The sequence below is a fragment of the Xylocopa sonorina genome, chromosome 10 (genome assembly GCF_050948175.1).
Source record: "Xylocopa sonorina isolate GNS202 chromosome 10, iyXylSono1_principal, whole genome shotgun sequence".
NCBI lineage: Eukaryota > Metazoa > Arthropoda > Insecta > Hymenoptera > Apidae > Xylocopa > Xylocopa sonorina.
The window spans coordinates 8,968,098-8,987,595 of NC_135202.1; the positions used below are offsets into that span (position 1 = coordinate 8,968,098).

Below are 19,498 nucleotides of genomic sequence, written 5' to 3' on the forward strand. Positions count from 1 at the left end.
TGCGCGCGCGCGCGATTTATACCTACGCGTCCCCTGCCAGAATTATCACCGGCAACCTCGAGACGGTTACGCGCGCGGAGTCCTCCGGTTTCCTGTTTACGACGTCGCCGCGTCTTCGATCGGTTTCTCGTCGAACGAGTTACGCGCGGCAGAAATTGTTAATTGCCTCGAAGATGGAGTTATAATTAGTTTCGGCTGGTTCGTACACCATCGTCGAAAGAGAGAGAGTTCCTAACAGGACAAGAACCGTAAGACGTATCGTCGTGTTTGTAAACTCGCTCGGTGGATGGTAAACAGGTTGCAGGTATGTCAAGCATGCCTCCAGAAACTTGCACCGTCTACGCGACCCGGTGCAAAGGAATTTACGCGAGGAATCCTGTTGCAAATCGAACGGGGCGCGTCTCTTTTCCTGTAACACCCGCGAAGCGTCGTGTCCCGTCGGCCAGCGTTCGATTATCGCGGCACGCGAGTGCGGAGATCGGATTGGCGCGCGAGATCGACTTCCATATCGGCGCGCGGAAAAAGCTCGACGCGATAGAGAGATAGCGCGGTGTGTATCGTCGTGGATGAGGGGCTCGTAATCTCTGGTCCCGACAGTTTTGCACCGGTTTACGGTGTTTCTTGCGGCTGTTGGCACCGCCAACTAACAGGCGTCACTAATGCACGGAGGCTGCCCCGCTGCTCCCATCGCCGCGTCTGTAAACCCGGTGCTTGGCCACCTGTCTCCGCCGCGGTAATTCAGCGAATCGCTTCATCTTGACGCTGGTGAACGGGAACACGGTTCCGACCGATGCTTCCGTTCCGACTAATTTAATCTACCCCCGGTACTCGTTCATTTTCCGTATCTTGTAAACTGTTATCTCGAACAATATTCAAATCGGAATCTCCGCTGTCGGAGTTCAAGCGTCGTGGCTCTTGGCGAGCTTCTGGCGTCGCGTGTAAGCTAATTAGAGATCGCGGGACCAGCTGATTACTGTGAGGAAAAATATCAGAGAATTTATGATACGCGAATCGTGGATAGAGAATTGGTAAGCCACGCGATTCGACGGTCCCGCTTTCTCGTCGCGACCAACGCGAGTCCCAGCAAATTGGCCGCGACAGGGTCCGTCTAATCGCGGATCGCGGCTCAAAGGGCGGCAAAAGGCGTTCGATCGACAAGGTGCTGGCGAACGCGATCGTTCGCGCGCATGTGTCCAACGCAGGAACAAGACCGGTGCGTGTCGCGGGCTCGTTAGCAGCGCGTTTCGAACCGCGCAAGGGAATATTCACGAGATCTCCTCCGGCTCGCTCCTTCCTCCCGGCTAACGAGCGATCCCCGTCGTCTAATCTCGTGATCGTTGGGACGTTAAACGCGCGAAACCGACCGGCTCCGCGGCGGAAACGTATATCTCGGCCCAGGTACAAGCAAATTGCTGTCCCTCTATTGCCGTATTTGTGCGTACCTCGGACGTGTTCTCCAGCCGTGCTTTCCTCTTCCTCTCGCTCTCTCTTACTCCCTTTCCACGCTCCTCTCGCCGCTTTTGGAGCGGCTCGTTGGGCGTTCTTATCCTCAGATGGTCGCGCTTTCGACGACTCTTCTAATCGCGGAGAAACGGAAAACCCGCGCGATTTTTCCACGGAAATTACGAGAGGAGAAACAGGAAGCGGGAATGGGTTAGCCAAGTTGGATCGTCTCGTTACCGCGTCTCGAAGGCGATTTTTTTTTGGTACGAGTCCTCTTAATTATCTCGTTTCACACGTGTCGCGAAAAACGACGGTGACACCGGTGTTACGGGTGACACGTGATTGGACGACGGGTATGGGGGATCGAATTCATCGGACCCGAGCACGGGGGACAAAACCAGCGTGGACTTTTCGGAATGCCGCGGCTGGGACGCATTCAAATCGTTTCGTCGCTTCGTTTTGCGTGCTCCGCCGCGGAGGATTGACGTTGAGGGATGACGCGGTCCTCTCGGACGTGTCCCTCGCACTCCCGGGACCAGTTCTCCCGGAATCGAGTCAAGGGGAATGGGAGAACAAGTGGAAAGTAAGATACGCGATGAAACGTGACGGAGGGATTGTGAATTTCTGCTGGACGTCGTGAACGAGGTTCGATGGAAATAATGGAAGCAGCGAGAGGTGTATCGAGGGCTTTCGCGCGTTCAAATTACTGGCTCGTTAAACGCCAATGGATCTCATCGGATGGGCCACTTATTTCGCGATTAATCGAGGATAAAACTTAATATTCTTCTTACAACTTTTGTCGGAAGATATTACTTTACACGTTCATCCCCTCGCGTTCTCGAGAGTCATCGATTTTTAAGTTAATCCCAAGGACAATGAATTTCGCGCAATTGGTGATTAAATGGAAATTAAAACGAAGGTGGAGTTCTATATACTTAAGCGTTTTTTCTTGGAAAAAATTGAGTGGAAGAAAGTACCGGAGAAAACGATAATAATAATAAAATTACGAGATTGAAGCGCACCACGGGGAAGATCGAGTAAATTCATTTCGCGGAGGGAGATATCGGGACGGAGCAAATGGAATATGGTAAAGTATATACCTTTTTAATAACGCGCGCGATTATTACACCGAAGATTAATGCAACATGAGAGGAGAGAAGAATAACCACGTAATTGTAGCATGCGGTTAATGTAGATCCTCTCGGGGTAAGTGTTCCCTGAATGCACTAAACGAACTTAAATATCACTCAGAGACGGAATAAACGGATGGCGTCCGGATGATTCGCCAATAAGAAGAGCCGAGATACACCTGTACAGTAATCACTACTTGCTGCTAAAGAAAAAGATAAGAAGGAAAGAAAAAAAAAATTCAATCCAGACGAGAGGCTCGTATCTCGCAATTAGAAGAGTCAAATTAAGATCCTCTTACACAAATTTAATAAACCTCGAAGTCCCTTACGAAACGATCTCTTCTCGTTCTTGAAAGGAACTGAAGAGAAGAGAAAAGGAAATGGTAGATACAATATCGGATCGAGAAGAGCGGAGGCAGAGGACGAGGCCGAAAGAGGGATTAGCAAAAGCGGAGAAAAAGAGTGGCTAGGAGGGCACGAAGGTAGCGACGAACGCAGAACAGCATCGTCGACATTTTTACCGGCTGTTTTCGTTGGTTTTGCGAATTCGTTCGCGCGATCGTGCCAGGAATGACATCACGGCCCCGTACGGGCTACACCTAAGAAACGATGGAATGCCCCGCGGACCAGGCACAGGTGTTCCTTTTCTGAATGGTTCTCAGGTCGGGACGGAAGGACGAGACGCGCAAGAAAAGAGTTCCCTTCTTCGATCCCTTTGAGCGAACGCTGTTCAGCGCGTAGAACGTCGATGATAACGTTGTTTCAAGCGAGAAGTGAAAGAGAGTCGCGTTAAAAAATGTAAAACGATTCTGCGTCGAAATCCGCGAGGAAGATTCGCGAGCGTGGCGATGGATCGCGGGCCAGGATCAAAGGATCGCGAGGGATGTTGTAGTTTCTGGTCAGCGAAGGAGGTCGAAGGCGAATGCCGTACGAGTCGCGGACGCTAAAGAGGCGATGTAAACGGAGACTATTACCGGAACAGCCGTTCCATGGAATTCCTCCGAGCGTTGGTTGTTTTCTTGCCAGCGGTCTTTTGGTCGCCGCGACCGCGCGGAAATTCCAACTTTTGCATATCAAGGCGCCGCCACCGTTTAGCCCGCCATTACTCTCGTTGGATCCGGCCAATTCGTTTCAGACGCGCCCTTAAACTGAATCGAGCTCGTGCCACCATTTCGATCCTGTAATTCTTTTTTTTTCCCTCCAACGAACGATTTTCGCTCTCCTCGAACGCAAAGAGGAACATTGGATCCCAGAATCGAAGAAAAAAGAGGAGAGAAGAGAGAAAAGTCGACGGACATCCAGAAATGTTTGGAATCAATCAACAGGTATCAAAACGGCGCGAAAATCTGTTGCCACCGCGGCTGGGGTCGAGCAAAAACCTTGGTCGCTTAAAGTCCCATAAAGAAACCGGGGATCGAATTCAAGCACGGTTCCAGCCGTTCCCGATGCTTTTTTGCGATCGACAGAAAACCGAGGAAAGAGAGGTTCTTCTCCGCCTGCGTCTTCCACTTGTTCTCTTTCCTTCGTTCATATTTTAAACGTCGAAAAAAGAGGCCAGCAGCAGGGGGAGGGTGAAACGGTTGGAGGAGGAAGAACTGGCCGTTGGCTAGGTTGCGAATCAAGCCTCGAGAGGGGGAGGAATTGATAAAGGTGCGCGACTTACGCATACCGTGTAAGTGACGCGCATGAATAATTCATTCTAATAAAATAATGCAGCCCGCGCGGAGAGCTCTGACCGAGCAAAAACCACGCTGAATCGCCGATCGCATCCACCTTGTTCACCGCTTTCGTTGAATTCGCACCAATTTCCCCTGTTCACCCCTCTGCGCGACTCAGGAGCGTCTTTGAGGACGCTGCAGCCTCGCAAGACGAGAGGAGACACCCGCAGGAAACCTTCGCGTCTGATAATAATAAATAAAAAGAACTCGAACAAGGACAGATCGATACGATTTTTCGTAACGCGGATCGGCAGATTTCCACGCGGAATTCTCGCGGCTAGGCGAGGCGAACAATAACGGCGGATACGGTTCAACCGTGACACGATTCAACGTCGCAGTAAATCTTGACGCGTTCTAAATTCTGAACAGCGGGGACGATAGCCTGAACGCTAGAAGTATTCCGTGTAGCGGCCAGACTGGTGCATCGAGAAAATCGCGTTGACAAATTGGTCGTTATAGTCGGGTTCACCGTATTTATTGCCGATCGGGGACGAAAAATACGATCGTCAGGAGGTTAACATGTAAATTCACCGCGCAACTCCAGCTGCGCTCCCGTTTCCCGTTCAATTACAATTCTAATCTCTCTTACAGAACGCAAAGGAACAGTTAAGGCAACGTATAAACTGCGATATCCATTGGTAACATCTTCTTTATTGAAAATCCTTACAGTTCGCGACGAAGGTCCATGGAACCGATATTTCCGTTCAACCACCAGCTGCGTCTGGTACGCGCGGTCCACCAACGTCCCCCTCGCCCGAATCGACGAACGAGAACCGGTGTAACCGATTCCCGTTTCGGGTCCTGGAGGTCCTCTAACGGAGGGCGTCGATAAACAAGACAATTTCGCGGCAGGACGTCCCCAGGAATCCATAAATCCGGCCAGCCAGTCGCGATCTATCGATTAGAGGGCCTCTGCCCGAGGGTAGCCATCTTGAAAGCGTTTGCCGCCAAACGATTGAATGTGTCCCCAAGCGGACATCCTGCGTTCTCGATTCTCTTCGCGACCGAGTACCCCCCTTACGACGTCCCAGGAATCCCTTCGCCTCTTCTCCCGTTCCCTCGTACTCCTCCTCCTCCTCCTCCTCCTCCTCCTTCAACCCGCGGTCGCGTCGCGGGAATTGAAAGCATCGAAACCAAAGACGATTCTATTTTCCCTTCGGCCACCGTGCACCCGTTCCGCGGCCGGTAAAAATCTTTATGGCGAATCGAGCCTGGGAAATGGGATGGCTTATCCGCTTCTCTCCTACCTTCGTTCCACTATCTCTTTTTTTTTCGTTCGTCTCGAGCTCCCAGAACGCGAAGGAAAAATCAATTTCTACGGACTTACGGCCGTTGCTCTTCTCTTCAATCAAATTTGCGTCGCTTTTCTCTGGGTACTTCTTAGTATGGTCTCGCATCGGAGGGTTCGATTAGTTTACGGAACAGGTGAACAGTTGCTCGTTGCAATCGAGAATTTAAGATCCTGGTAATGTTGCGAGGATAAGAACTGGGGGATATAAATTCTGAGGTAGCTTCACGAGGCCGCCATTTTCCAGCTACGATGCTAATTAAATAACCCGACGGTTCCTCGTCGTAAAAGGAACTCGTTCGACCTTGGGAATAACGCGGATGGCTCGGGTCACGGGGCAATTTCCGATTTACCGGCAACAATTCCATTTTCCAGTGGCGGGATAAAAATCTTTATAGCGGTTCGAGCCCTGGAAAACGGGATCCTGTGTAGACTGTACACCATTGGCTCACCCTCGAACGTTTTCATCCCCCTCTATCAACCCTTCCGACCAACGCTATCGACTGAAACGAAGAGGTTCGAGAAAATTGATAGCTCTCGATGGCTCTCGAGAGCATCCAAAACTCTAAAACTCTCTGGAAACTCGCGAAATCATTTTCTTCGACTCTCAACGCTCACCAGCTACTCAAAATCTCTCAGAAATCATCGGGATCTCGAATAACTACGAAAGCTACAAAAAACATCTATGCGATCTTCGTTCCCTCGAATCATTCGCTCGAATCACTGCACCATCATCCGTCAAACCTCTCAACGCAGCTTTCGAAGATGGACACCCGTCCCCATCCCTGGTCCAACGAAACCAGGCGCAACGGAAGGACCGTTTCCACCCCTCGAGTCGACTGCCAGCAGACAAAAAAAAGAGAAGAAAAAAAAATGGTAGCAACGGTAGTTGGACAGGTAGCGTCTTCCGTGGAGGGACGCCAGGGATACGTGGGGTGGAAGTACGAGATCGAGCGGAGGAATACAGGGACAGAGGAGGATAATAGGGGCAGACGGTAACACGGGGACTCCCTCCACGGTTTCTTTACATATGGCGCTTAGTACAGGGCTATAACCATCGATAATCGGCCAATAGGAACGGGTCTGGCACGGATCGTACGCTATATCGTCGAGCCCCATAGATTCGTAGGCAGCATGACAAATAACTCTCACAATGGGCCATCGTTCCCAGCCGTGTGCACCCCCTCCTCTGCCAGCCGAGTTTCCAACATCCCCTTCCACGCTGTCTCTCCCTCTCTATATCCTCCACCCCCCCATTCGTGTTATACACGACCAGATCGGTTCCGGCAATTTTACATTCACGTCACAGCGGCGCTGATTTATTATAATGTTTGCCGCTCGCCCTGCTATCCTCTTTCCACTCCCTGGCCAACTTCGCCTCTCTGTCTCTGCTTTCATCCCCCTTTCCGCAGATCTCCTTGCGTCTGTGGCTCGCGAGCCGTAGTCGAGTCGGTTCGTGGATGCTCTCCACGTTTGGTGCTTTCGTTGGTCGGCTCGTTCGACTTTTGCGAGGGAGAAATTGACGAAGGGGTGAGAGAAGGGTTGCTCGAGTTAGAGACTTGTTTCCGAGCGAAATTAGGGTGGCGCGAGATGATATTACGACGGAGAAAGAGAGGGTTAAAGCGAAATGGTATCGAGCGATTTGTGTAATACGAGAATCGTGGCGGATTAATTAAACTTTCTAATTAATTTACCATCGACTGGACCGATCGATTGAACAAACCCCGCGAAAAAATCCACTCGATCTCGTGCCCGCTGGGACGGAGGGAAAACAGAGCGGAGCCGAAAAAATGGGCGGGCGGAAAGAAAAAATAGTCGCGTTCCGTTTTAATGACCGAATACCCGTTCGAGGGGATCGAGGGACCCGGCGATTTCGATTTCGCCGCTCGGATCGAGTCGATCGTGTTTCCAATCGCGCCTGTTTGGTTTAAGTTTCGCCCGGTTACTCTTTCTCTCTTTTGTTTGTTATTTCGCGCGTGCCGAATTAAAATTCATTCCCCTCCCAGCGGCTGTCACATTTTTGTCGTTTTTCCATTTCCACCGCCTCGTTTTTCAACGCCTCGTCTCGATACACCGGCGGGGCGAACGTGAAACAGAAAAAAAAAAAAAAAAATACGTGATAAATCGGCGAAACGATTTTTCACGCGAGCTCGTTCTTTTTTATGATTATTATTTTGTTCGAGCTTAATTTTTTATTCACCCCACCCGCGGGAAAACGTATCTGTCCGAGGGGGGCGAGTGGGGCTGTTTAAATCGCCCAGTTTTGGGAGATTGTTTATTCGACGCGATATTTCTTGCGTTTCGTAGAAAAATTGTGAACCATTTCGTTGTCCTTTTTTTGAAGGATACAGGGATTTCTATTTGCATTTCAGGGACTAGAATCACTGTTCGACGAAGCAGATGACGATCGATCGACTTCTCGAGAACACAGACGTTACCAAACCTCTCTTCTTTATTAAAATCGCCATCAAATGTCAAAGCAAATATCGTGAGGATAAAAAAAAAAGAAAGAAGGACCAATAACGATGAGAGACAAGAGAGTCACGCGCCGTGTCGCCGCTAAGGAACCGGCGGTCAGGCTGATTTACATGAAATCCCAATAAATGACAGGAATTCCAGGCTGATTTAATTAGGCAACGGGCGCGCGGATCGGGCCGTGCGAAATATCCATACAAATGGCGCGAAAATGCGTGTCGAATAGGGACGGGCTCGACTTTCATCGTGGGCGAAATTGATGGTAGTTTAGGCGAGCTTAATGAAAACGAGCCTGGACGCCTCCTTCCACCGCCGTCCTTGGCCCCCCTCGTCTCTCTTCGTCCTCGTCTCGGTCCCGTCGTGTTCCTTTCGCCTTGTTCACGACTCGCACAATTCTTCGCGATGGGATTACGGTGTATTTATCAGCGTTTCACCGGTGGAAGACAAGGCCGCCAATTAGCCGACGCCAATCATCGCCTTAAATCACGACTCGCTCTCGCGAAAGGTCAGCGGGATTAACCTGACATTACGTCGAATTAAGCAGCGCCTGTTGCCTCGCTCTGCTCTCTGTTATTTACTCTGTTTCTTTATTACGATCGTTTACGACCGGTCGTTTTTTTTACGATTGCCTGGACGATTTGGATAATCGTCGTACTGTACACAGTTTGGAGATTGGCGCTAATTTCAGCCCAGTCGCGCGATCGTTCGTGTAATCTCGTCGAATGTGGCGAATATTTCACCTCTCGTAAACTAATTCTTCGATCAGTGAAAATAAACTTTGCCGCTCCTCCAGTTATTAAAATCCTTCGACAACGACATCGAACGGAGGAGCTTCCTTCTCTCGCCCGTTCGCAACCCCTTTTAAAAATCCTCGCCAGGAGTGCGCGCAATTATAGTTACGAGCGCGAATCGCGAGCACCGTCTATCGCGAGATTGAGGCGTCAGGTTTATAGTCTTTGGCCGTCGAATAGCTGTGAGGCCCGCGAGAGAACGAAAGGGAGGGACGAGGACGGCGGTGACGAGGAACAGGGAACGGTGGTCCGGGTTATATGGAGTTCGGAGAATTTTAACAAGACGGGCTCGCGTCGCCCTGGGCGAGGAATCCCCTAACGAGAAAGGGCACTTCTCCCCTCAAAAATAATGAAGTCTTCAAGCGGCGTTCCCATAGCCTCCCCGAGGGTGCAACGTTGCGTTTTTATGCAACTCTCCTCTCTACGTGGAATCAGTTGGTGAACGCCTTGGTCCAAAGACTTTCGTGACTCGAACGAAAACTGTTATTTCATTCTTCTGGTTCTTATTTTAACATTTTATAGAAGAAAGATCGCAAATAATTGATGGTTCGATTTGAAATTGGCATCGAATCGATGCAAGTATCGCAGCCAGTGCCAGTTGGAATCAGTTTCAACTAGAAAAGAGCAAAAGTGCCGTAGATCATCCCATTTCCCCCTAGAACGATTACAAGAACAAGTGTCGAACGATAAGGGATGAAGGGTATCGCCCTGTTTAAAGACGATCGCACGCTCGCACGTTAATGGCTCTGGTTTTTCTCGCGGCGAGGGTGAGCTAACCCCTGGCGAGCCTTCGCTCTGATTGGCCCGTCGTTTAGGGGATGATTCCAGGCGCGATACGGTCGCCGGTTGGCCGGATTTAATTAATCGATCGCACGCATTACCGGCCGACAAATGGTGGGCAGGCGGTTAGATCGCTCGCAGTTAATGTCGCCGATCATTCGTCATGAAGAATAAACAAGTTCCGCCAGGATGGATCCTCTGTCGCGTTACAACCGCGAAATTCGCTCGCGAGATTCCACCCCATCGAAGCTGCTAAATAAATTCGAAAATCCAGAAACATAACCCTGTAACATCGAGGATAGTTGAACATTGTTGCGCAACAGAAAAAAGTCGATCGACCCTTCGATATTTCGATCGCGTTCCACGCATTTGCAAATATCGCGTCCACGCGAAAACCCACGAACAGATACGCTTGCGAGTACGCTTCGCCTTGACATTCGCCATAAAACAAGAACGCGCAGCCACCCCCGCGCGCGCCCCTCGAAGGATGCCAGGAAAAATCGTTCCGTCGTAACGCGAGGGGTCGCCATCGCGGGCGAAACGGGTCCCAGCATCCGGTAGGAGGACCAAGCGGTGGGCGCAGCGACGCGCGGAGGGTGGCGAGGACGGTTTCATAAGTTATCGATTGAAAGGGAGCCAGAGTGGCGGCGCGAGGGTGTCAGTCGCCATGGCGACCGAACCTGCGCCCTGCGACTTGGACGTTTACCTTAATGCCCGGGAATTACGGGACGTGATTTTCACCCCTGTTCTCCCGTCCGCCCCACCCAGCCCCCCCTCGACACCCTCTCCCTACCAACGACGTCGAGGACGCTTTAGGCGATAATGTAATTTTATCTACGCCCTGCTCCACCCCGCCTGCGACCGGCGAACGATCTTTCAGAGGCGCCTCAGCGCTGTCTTTCCCTCTTCCTCTCTTCCTTACCCCCCCTCGTCCCGTTCCACGGCTACCCAGCTGCACCGTTTCGCGGTTTCACCATCACGATCCGGGAGGCAACGTTTTCTTCGGCAAACAACGTTAGTTCATTGACCAGCGGCGAGGAATTAATTGGATTCCCGGGAAATTAATTGCGGCAAAAGCCACCCCCGGACGGAAATTAGAGCCGCTAACGCCGCGGAGTTTTGCGCCCGTTAACGGCTGTGGCTCGTTGGGAAAAATTCTCGTGGATCTGGGGCAGCGAGATTGAGTCGATCCTTCGTGATTTTTATTATGGTTTGAATATGGGAACGGGTGACATTGATGAAGCTAAAAAAAGAGTGTTACGTCTGTATAACGAGAGCGATGAAAGAAGAAACAGGGAAGTGGAAAGGAAAATCGTTTTATGTGAAGGAGAAATTGTTAACAGAAGAATCTTTGATGGGTGATGATTTGATGACGCTGAAAGGAAAAGTGTTACGTTTGTATAATGAGAGCGATGGAAGAAGAAACAACGAAGTGGAAAGCAAAATTTGTTTGTTTTATGTGGAAGAGAAAAATGGTAACAGAAGAATCTTTGATGATTGTGATTTTGCAAGGTTTCGTGTGCGATCACTGATGATGAAGAAGAGACTGATCATGGGTCGCGTTGCCACGGGCACGGTCCATCCCTGACTACGTCAGTGAAGCGTCGAGCCACCCCCTCGGGGGCTGTGCCAACACAGACCCGCATTAGCTAACTGCACCCTGATTCGTCGCCGGATCGATCCGAAAAACGAGGAAACTTAACGCGAATTACGTCACCGGTGGAACGGTTAATTCTGGTTGAAATGAAGAGGGAACAGCGTCGATCGTAACGAGAAGTCGACTCGCTTGGTAAAAACGAAGAAAGTCGTCGGGAACGAGCTTAATAATTATCGATTGCTCATAATTCGAGCTGTGGGAAATTTTAATTATTCGAGGATCGACGAATCGTTTCCGTACTCTTTCGAATTAGGAAGAAAAAAATAATTATGGAAGATTCGTATCGTATCTACGATGAAGCTTCTTCACTGAATAATTATCGATGGTATAAAGATTAACAGTATTGCTCCAAACAATCCTCTCAGTGCCTCGCAAATAAATTACCGCGAAATTAGCTGTAAATGAAGTTTCGCCAATTTCACGGAGGAAAAGAGCGGTTTTAGCGAACGAGAGGCTTAAATTACGACCATTTGTATTCTCCGGAGGAATCCAACCCCTTGGTGGCTCTTGGAAAAGGCGGGGTCTCGATTCCTCCAGAGGGAGAGTGATACCGTTACCATGGAGTTATGTAAATCGTCGGATTACTCGTCCCTGCAAATTGGAAATCGAGCTTCGACAAGGAACAGCGTAGTCTCGCCAGTCTTCTCGCGAAGGGATCTCTCTCTCTCTCTCTTGGAACGCCATTGAAAATCACAAGTCGCAAACAAATCCGATCGATGCGCCAATAGAAGAGGATATTAAACCCAAGAAAATTGCTACGACTCTTAAACGCACTCACTTTTCACGCGCATTAAAATAGTAAAATCGACTTGTTCAACATCCATCGCCAAGAAGGGTGCGCCACCCGCGGCGTCTGACGATGGAACGAGACGGGGTAAGATGGCACCATCTCCCGCGTGGTAACGAGGAGCGTGAAACAGGCGCAGAATCGTGTCGAATCGTCCCACGGGTCGCGTTACACGCATTAGCTAAACGGCAGCTCTGATTGGCTCCCTTCTACGAGCTACGCTTTCATCAACCCCCTAAGGTCAAACCGTTGGGGTGAAAGCAACGAGGAGACGCGGAGGCAGGATCAGAAACGATCTCTTTATATCCGCGCGGGTGGAGGAGGGCGAGATTCGTTTAGCTACGGGATGGAAACGTGCCTCGTTTAGTAGCTGGGTGATTTTGAATTAATTTCTGTTTACGAGAGAGGGTTAATAGAGGCGCGTCGAATGGAACGCTTCTTTTTTTGGTTGCAATATTAATTAGCACTTGTTGATGAAATCTTTTTGGAAGATCTTTTCAATGTTGGAATACGTGGCTATTTATTCGTGGATATTCGACGAGGCGAAGGTTGCATTGCGTATCAATCGAAATCGACTAAATTCGCGTCGATCGTAAATCTCGCGACGCGCTTCGCGTTGCATCGATCGCTAAATTATACGGTTGGTCCCGTTCGAGCCTCGCAGAGAGGAGAGGATATAATAGCCATGGCTCAGATAAAACCAGAGAGGTCTCACTTATTTACCTGGAAACTACCGCCGGACGAAGCCGTAACTCTCGATGACATATTGGTGTATCTGGGCAAGTATAGAAAACGACTCGACCTCGCAAGCACCTTGGTACCCTCCTCCGCGTATAACACGCGCAGACTCGACGCGTACCATTCTCTCTCAGACTCATCTCGACTCGTCGTCGTTCGACCATTCATTAGAACCGTCTCGTAATTAGGAGAATTCGGCAGATACCAGAGATACCTCTTCGTCCTGCTGATGCTGTTCTGTCTGTTCCTCACCTTCGTCTATTTCACGCAAACCTTCCTGACCGTGGTACCAACGGAGCACTGGTGCAAGCTTCCGAAACATGGAAACGTGTCCTCAGAGCAATTGAGAGGTTACATGGTACCTGGCGCTCATAAAGTCCCGTACGAGGGCCATCGTTTGCCTTACTCACGATGTTACGTTTACGATGTGCCAGTGGAAACGGCGGTCTCTGATAGACAGTCGAGCAAGAATTGGCCGCTGAAAAAGTGCGACGATTGGGAGTTTAAGCTTCATCAATCAGACGTGCCTTACATGTCTGTCGCGGCAGAATTTGGATGGGTAGTTATTCCTCGAATGGCAAATTCCAATCGAAATATCGTCACCAAGACTGACACGTCTGTTTCGCAGGTTTGCGACGAGTCATACAAAGTGACGCTGGCTCAAAGTATCTTCTTCGTTGGTTCCATTTTCGGTGGTTTGCTGTTTGGTTGGATGGCTGACAGATACGGAAGAGTCCCAGTTCTAGTGATAAGCAATTTAATGGGATTCATAGGCGGTATTGGCACCATCTACGTTAACCAGTTCTGGCAGTTCTGCGCGTGCAGGTTCGTCGTTGGCCTGGCCTACGACAACGTGTTCACGTTCGCTTATATACTCGTCTTGGAGTACGTCGGTTCTGAATGGCGAACTTACGCTGCGAGCATGTCCTACGGGTTATTCTACTCGCTTGGTGCAGTTTGCCTACCCTGGTTGGCTTATTGGCTCAAGGATTGGAGATTGTTCTCGTTGGTGACGTCTGTTCCATTAGCGTCTGCCATTGTCGCTCCTTTCGTTGTTCCTGAGAGCGTCAGGTTTAGTCTGACATCGTACCACTGCTCTACTCAAGTATCATTCCACGTGAATATTTTCAAAATGTCTAATTAAACAGGTGGTTAATCGGAAAAGGACGAATCGAGAAAGCAATGAAGATCATTCGCAGCATCGAGAGAACCAATCGCATAGACATACCTCAGGATGTCTACGAAGAATTCGTCAAAGATTGCGAAAAAACCGCGGATGAACTCTCCGTCGAATCTTACAGCATCGCTGACCTCTTCAGGACTAAACGTTTGAGGTGATTTCTTCAAGAACGTATACGCAAACCTACAAGTCCCATAAATCGAAAATTTGTATTATCCACAGAAATACGAGCCTGTTGTTGATGATATCCTGGGGCGTGATCCAGATGTCGTACGACGGCCACGTCAGATGCCTCGACAGACTCGGACTGGACGTGTTCACGGCGTTCACGATCGCCTCAGCGACCGAGTTCCCCGCTGAATTGTTGAACCTGTACACGCTCGACGTGTTAGGACGGCGGCTGTCGTTGTTCACCGCGGTGTTCCTCTCCGGTTTGTTCAGTTTATTCGCGGCGAGCGTCTCCATCGGCGTCACGTTCGCCTCGTTCGCGATATGCAGCCGATTCTTCGTGAACATCGCGTCGAACGTCGCGATGCAGTACGCGGCGGAGTTGCTGCCGACGGTGATCCGCGGCGAGGGCGTGGCGCTCGTCCACGTATTCGGGTACGTCACGTCGATCGCGAGCCCGGTCATCGCGTTCTCCAGCAGGTCGATGCACAATCTGCCGATGATCGTGCTGGGCGTGTGCTGCGCGTCCACCTCGTTGCTCTGTTTGTTCCTGCCGGAAACGCTGATGGAGCAGCTGCCTCAGTCGATGATGGTACGTCTCGTCGCCTGTTGGCGTAACTTTAATGCTAATTTTCTTCCTCCTCGATACTAATTCGCGCAATTCTTCGTCGCGATCCAGGACGGAGAGTTGTTTGGGATCGATCAGACGTTCTGGGAGACGCCGTTCACGAGGAGGAGGCCTCTGGAGCCGCGAGTGCACCACTTGCACGCGAAACGGGCGGCAACCAGGCCGGACGTGTTGCGCAGCAGCATGATTTCCGGTTACAAAGGCGTCAGGACTCGACACGGACAGATGAAGCAGAGGGCTAGCCAAGTTGCGCATCGTTAATCGTTTTGTACGTAAGATAACTGGAAATACCGTCTTGAACGTATGTTTGAGATTATAAAAGTGGAGATTGAGGGTTTGGAACATCCCTTGTGGAGCAAAGGGGATGAACGAACGAGTTTGTTACGTTGTTATTAAGCATTATATCGATACAGTGAGAAGGTTCATTTAAGGTATTATTAAGCGCGGATAAATTGCTTCTTTTAATTAATTATTATGGTATTAATGTAAAGGAACTAGGTTAATGATTGTGTAGAGAATTGAGTAAAGTGAAACTCGAGATGAATACGCGAAGAGGAATTTCTCGTTTAAAAATACTGGGGTAGAAAACGGGGTGGGAAGAGAAATATAGTTTCATCCGTCGCAATTTTTTTCCAGAGACGCTCCACGTCGACGACGAACGTGATTAATAATAATTATACGAACCAGAGTGTCGGTGCTGGACAGACGTTTAGTTAATTGCCGAAATTAGCGACAACAGAGGCCCCGACATGTGGCCCCGTTTAGCCGGGACGCAGTCAGTTCCCGTCCTCGGATTTCGTTTCCCTTTCTATGGAAACGCATAAATCCGCCGCCAGCAGGCTTTTCTTCTTGTTTCTGGAACGTCTCGCCTCGCCGTGGGTGGTTGACTAAGAAAAGAAACGTGGAAAAAGCGAGAGAAAGGGACGCGGTCTCGTTACGTCGCGGATTTCTCGGCTCCTGTTCGGTCCTTTCACCGCCATTCATCACAATTTACTTCGAAATTCCTCTGGTAGAAGCTATTTGTTACAGTCTCCAATTTTAGTCTACATTCCGACGAAAATACCGTGGAATCGTCTTATAACTCGCGATTAGTCGAAACGAAGCGTTCGCCAATTTAGTGGCGCCCTCGCGGAGAACTGTTGGCGCGCGAATCGGATTGAACAAGGGTTAAACGATCGTTTCTGTAGGTCTTCCTCGAGAAAGGGAGGCGAGATATAGTTTTTCAAAGTCGCTTCTTCAGTTTGCCGAACGAAACTCGAGACGAGTTCACGGCTCGTCACTTGACACGACTAATGGGCCCATAATGACCGAGCGATGGGTGCTTGGCGTCGGACACACCCGAATCCGTCACCCATGCGGAAAATGGGGGAGCTTTCGTTACGCCTCGCGGTGAAATTTTATTCTTCCTACTCTCTCTCTCGACTTTGTTTCTTCCACGAAACAATTCGATACAACCGTTCAAAGAAATAGCACGCCAGGAAAATTCGTGAATTTTCAGGAATTCTTAAACCTCGGATTTTCGATCCACCGACGATCACGTCGAACGATTCGAGGGCAACCAGAGATCGTGGCCCAAAAATTCGTATAACCACCCTGAACCCTCGAACCCCATTCGCGGGGAGAATAATCTCGAGCGAGAGGCAGCGGCACAGGGCGGGTTTCCGTATTTCAAGGGGCAACGGCCGCGCGTTGACAGCGGAAACGAGTGCGAGCTCGTAAATGCGAGATTGCCTGGCCGCTTTTACGATCTTTCTATCGCGTTTTCGGGATTATTTGAGAAAATGGAATCCTTTGTAAAACTCTCTGAGCTCCCTCTCGCGCTGCGCGTCCTGGCGCCTGGAAGAATATTCGAGCACGAGGGGTAAGAGCGAGCAGGATAGAGGCAAAAGAGCGTTAAGGGTGGCGGTGGTGGTGGTGGAATTCGTCGCGGGGCAATGGTGGAACCGTGAAATGCAAACCAGCTGGAAAATCGTAAAAGCTGGGAACGTAACGGAACGTAATCGAGCCGGCTGGTCGAAACGCGGTGGGCGTTGCACCGATTGGGGTTGAAAGGGGGATGAAAACGAGTTAGCGCGGCGCGTATGGCGGGCGTTTTATTGCGGCCGCGTCCTCGCACGAGAGTCCTCGTAAAAAGAACCGCGGCTGTAAAAGTCTCAGCCGGCACTTTGTCCTTATCGATCCTCGCCCTGACGAGCTTTCCACGACGACGGACGAGTTTCGACGCTAATGAGCCGTCGCGCGGCGAAAGTTTTCCAAACTTATGGCGTGCACGAGGCGTCTTTCCTACGGTTACATTCGAACCTAGTTTTACTTTCTTCTTTCACTGGAATTAGGAAGTTTCCTGTTATGAGCCGCGCTTTATGCTCGCACGTTACGAGTGGTTTCGTTTCGACGAGGGGCTACACGAAGTTGAAACCGTTTCGATCTCTCCTGTAGTTCACAACGGATTTTATTCTGGCCACCAGAGTTCCCTTAATAATTGCTCTCGTGTAACCAAACACTGGGGATCCATAAAAATCCCTTGGCTCGTTAAACAGTTTTCATTCACGTAAGAGGATCGTAAAATACGAGCGATTAGCTTTTCGTATAATAAATATTGTCTTTCCACGAATCGGAGGAGTTCTTGGGAAGTGTTTCAAACGCGTTTGGACGTCGCAAAACTATTCAACACCCGTGGTCTCACCCTCTTCTTTCTCGACTCCTCTTCGACGACTCCTCAGCAATCATCGAGGCTTCCGATTTCGCGTCTCGACCTGGAAACCCTTTCTGGAGGATCTGCGAACCATCGCGCTCTGTGCAAACAAACAATCTTCCTGTCCGCGGGGCGCAAAGAGGCCCCGCGGGAAGCGAGTAAAAAACCGCGCGAGCGAGCGAGCGAGCACACGTGCGCGGGGCGGCGAGTTTCCGGCCAATTTGCGCCGATAAAACCAACCGCGGCGACCGAGAGGTGCTCGAAGTCGAACAGTCCACGGACTACCATCCCGTGGACGCGTCCCGTCGCGGCAAACCGGCAATTTTCACCTTCCACAACTCGTCTCCCTCTCGCTCTCTCTGTCTCTCTGTCTCTACCATGGACGATCGACTCCTCTTCGACGTTACACGGCCGCCGTTCGAACGATCCTCCGCTTCGTACGTGATTGCTCGCCAGCAACTACTGTTTGTTTAGCTGACCACTACTGCGCCCAGCGAAACGGCTCTGCCAAGAAGATTTTCGCAATTTCCGCCGCCCTTTCTGGCAAAGTGCCAGCGTTTTCTTTTACCTCCTTCCATCCGTCCCGTTCCTCTGTTTTTTTCGCTCGCCCCTTCTTCTTCTTCTGGTTCTTCTCCTCGTTCGAGGATAGGTTGGAAGTAGAGGATTACGGGAAAACGGGGAGGCTGAAATTGTGCGCTGCAATTGCAAGCCGTGGAGAGTTTATTGCCTGCGGTGGAGGCTGCGCGGACCGAAAACCGTTCGCCAAAATGGCGGTGCGCTCGACGGTTTCCGGTGCGTTTCAGCTGATCGTTGGTAGCCGATCGACGCTGAGAAGCGTGGACGAGACTGGCTCCCGTGAAATTGTATGCTTTCGTCGGGTTTATGACTGTCGATGGGTGTTTCTTCTTCTTTTCCTTGAGAGGATTCCTTTTTTTTTATCTCCCTCTATCTTTCTGGAACTCTAAAGCTGATTTCTAAAAACAAGAATCGTTGAGCGGTATCTCGACGATTAGCTATCGTTTCTTTTCGCAACTTCTGCACAGTTTAACACAGAATTCCGCGTATAAATCAACGGTCCCACGCGTCGCACGGCTGGCGCGTCATTTAAAGAAACATTAAACGCGCCACTCGTAAGTCAGCCTCTATTCACGTAGCAATGGCGGCCGCCATGGTTTATCGACAACGCTCGTACAAAAGCGGCGCGTTCAACGGTGTTCGAGGGAATTCAATTTCTGGCCATTATGCTCGGCTGTGCGGGGCTCAATTTGAAAACGATAGCCGGCATAAAAGCTCGAATTAAAAGGCGCGGCGGCGATAGGGCTGGTTACGCCGCGTCTAACGAGCGATTTATGCGCGCGCATAAAAGTCGACAATGCCAGGGTTCCCATTAAAATCGATGCCCGTGTCCGGCCCCGCGTCACCGCCTAGCAGTAAACATTAATTAAAATAAAAGGAACGAGCCGCGTTCGTAATTTTTCGGATCGTAATGTGGGTCGCGCCGTCGACAATATTGCTCGCTGGTGCCACGACGAATGGTGATTGAATTCCATCCGATTGGTACGAACGGGTGCGCGACAGTTGAAAAGAGAAGTTGGAATTTTTTAGCGTCGAACTTATTTTTCGCGCTCGTACAAACCGCGAAAGAGAGTCGCAAATTTTTTTAATTAGAATTCTAATCGCGAGTGAATTTGCGAACTTCCGCGATAATCGTAGCGCTCTCGTACGTGCTCAGACCGCTCGATAAATATTAGATCCATTTGCATGGAGTATTTCCATCGTCGCCGCGATAAATCGCGGCAGGTGCGATCTCCGTGGAGATTTTGTAACAGCGATAAATTTCAGCCGCGAATCGCGGGTGTCGCTGCTAATTTCGTAGGTCGATTCGACCCGCGGGATCGGCTGCTCTGATCTCGCAACCGTGGATCACGTCGCTGTAAAAGGTCGGCAATTACAGAGATACGCGAAAACGTCGTCAATTACGGCGATTAACTAGGTTCGCGGAATTACAGCGTATCACTGTGTG

General features: G+C 50.2%; 1 protein-coding gene across 1 annotated transcript; it reads left to right on the forward strand.

Annotated features, from left to right (window-relative positions):
• Nucleotides 1-12,754: 12,754 nt before the first annotated feature.
• Nucleotides 12,755-15,044, forward strand: LOC143428644 (organic cation transporter protein). Its single transcript, XM_076903684.1, has 6 exons — nt 12,755-12,848; nt 12,996-13,366; nt 13,436-13,878; nt 13,956-14,141; nt 14,210-14,747; nt 14,835-15,044. Exons 1-6 carry the CDS (start codon nt 12,755-12,757, stop codon nt 15,042-15,044), a joined length of 1,842 nt encoding a protein of 613 aa, XP_076759799.1.
• Nucleotides 15,045-19,498: the final 4,454 nt, after the last annotated feature.

What these genes read in the sequence shown, in the direction of transcription:
- LOC143428644 (XM_076903684.1), top strand. Translation starts at nt 12,755, where the DNA reads ATGGCTCAGATAAAACCAGAGAGGTCTCACTTATTTACCTGGAAACTA. An exon ending in TCGCGGCAGAATTTGGATGG is followed by an intron (nt 13,367 to 13,435) that starts GTAGTTATTCCT and finishes TCTGTTTCGCAG; the next exon opens with GTTTGCGACGAGTCATACAA. An exon ending in AGCTGCCTCAGTCGATGATG is followed by an intron (nt 14,748 to 14,834) that starts GTACGTCTCGTC and finishes GTCGCGATCCAG; the next exon opens with GACGGAGAGTTGTTTGGGAT.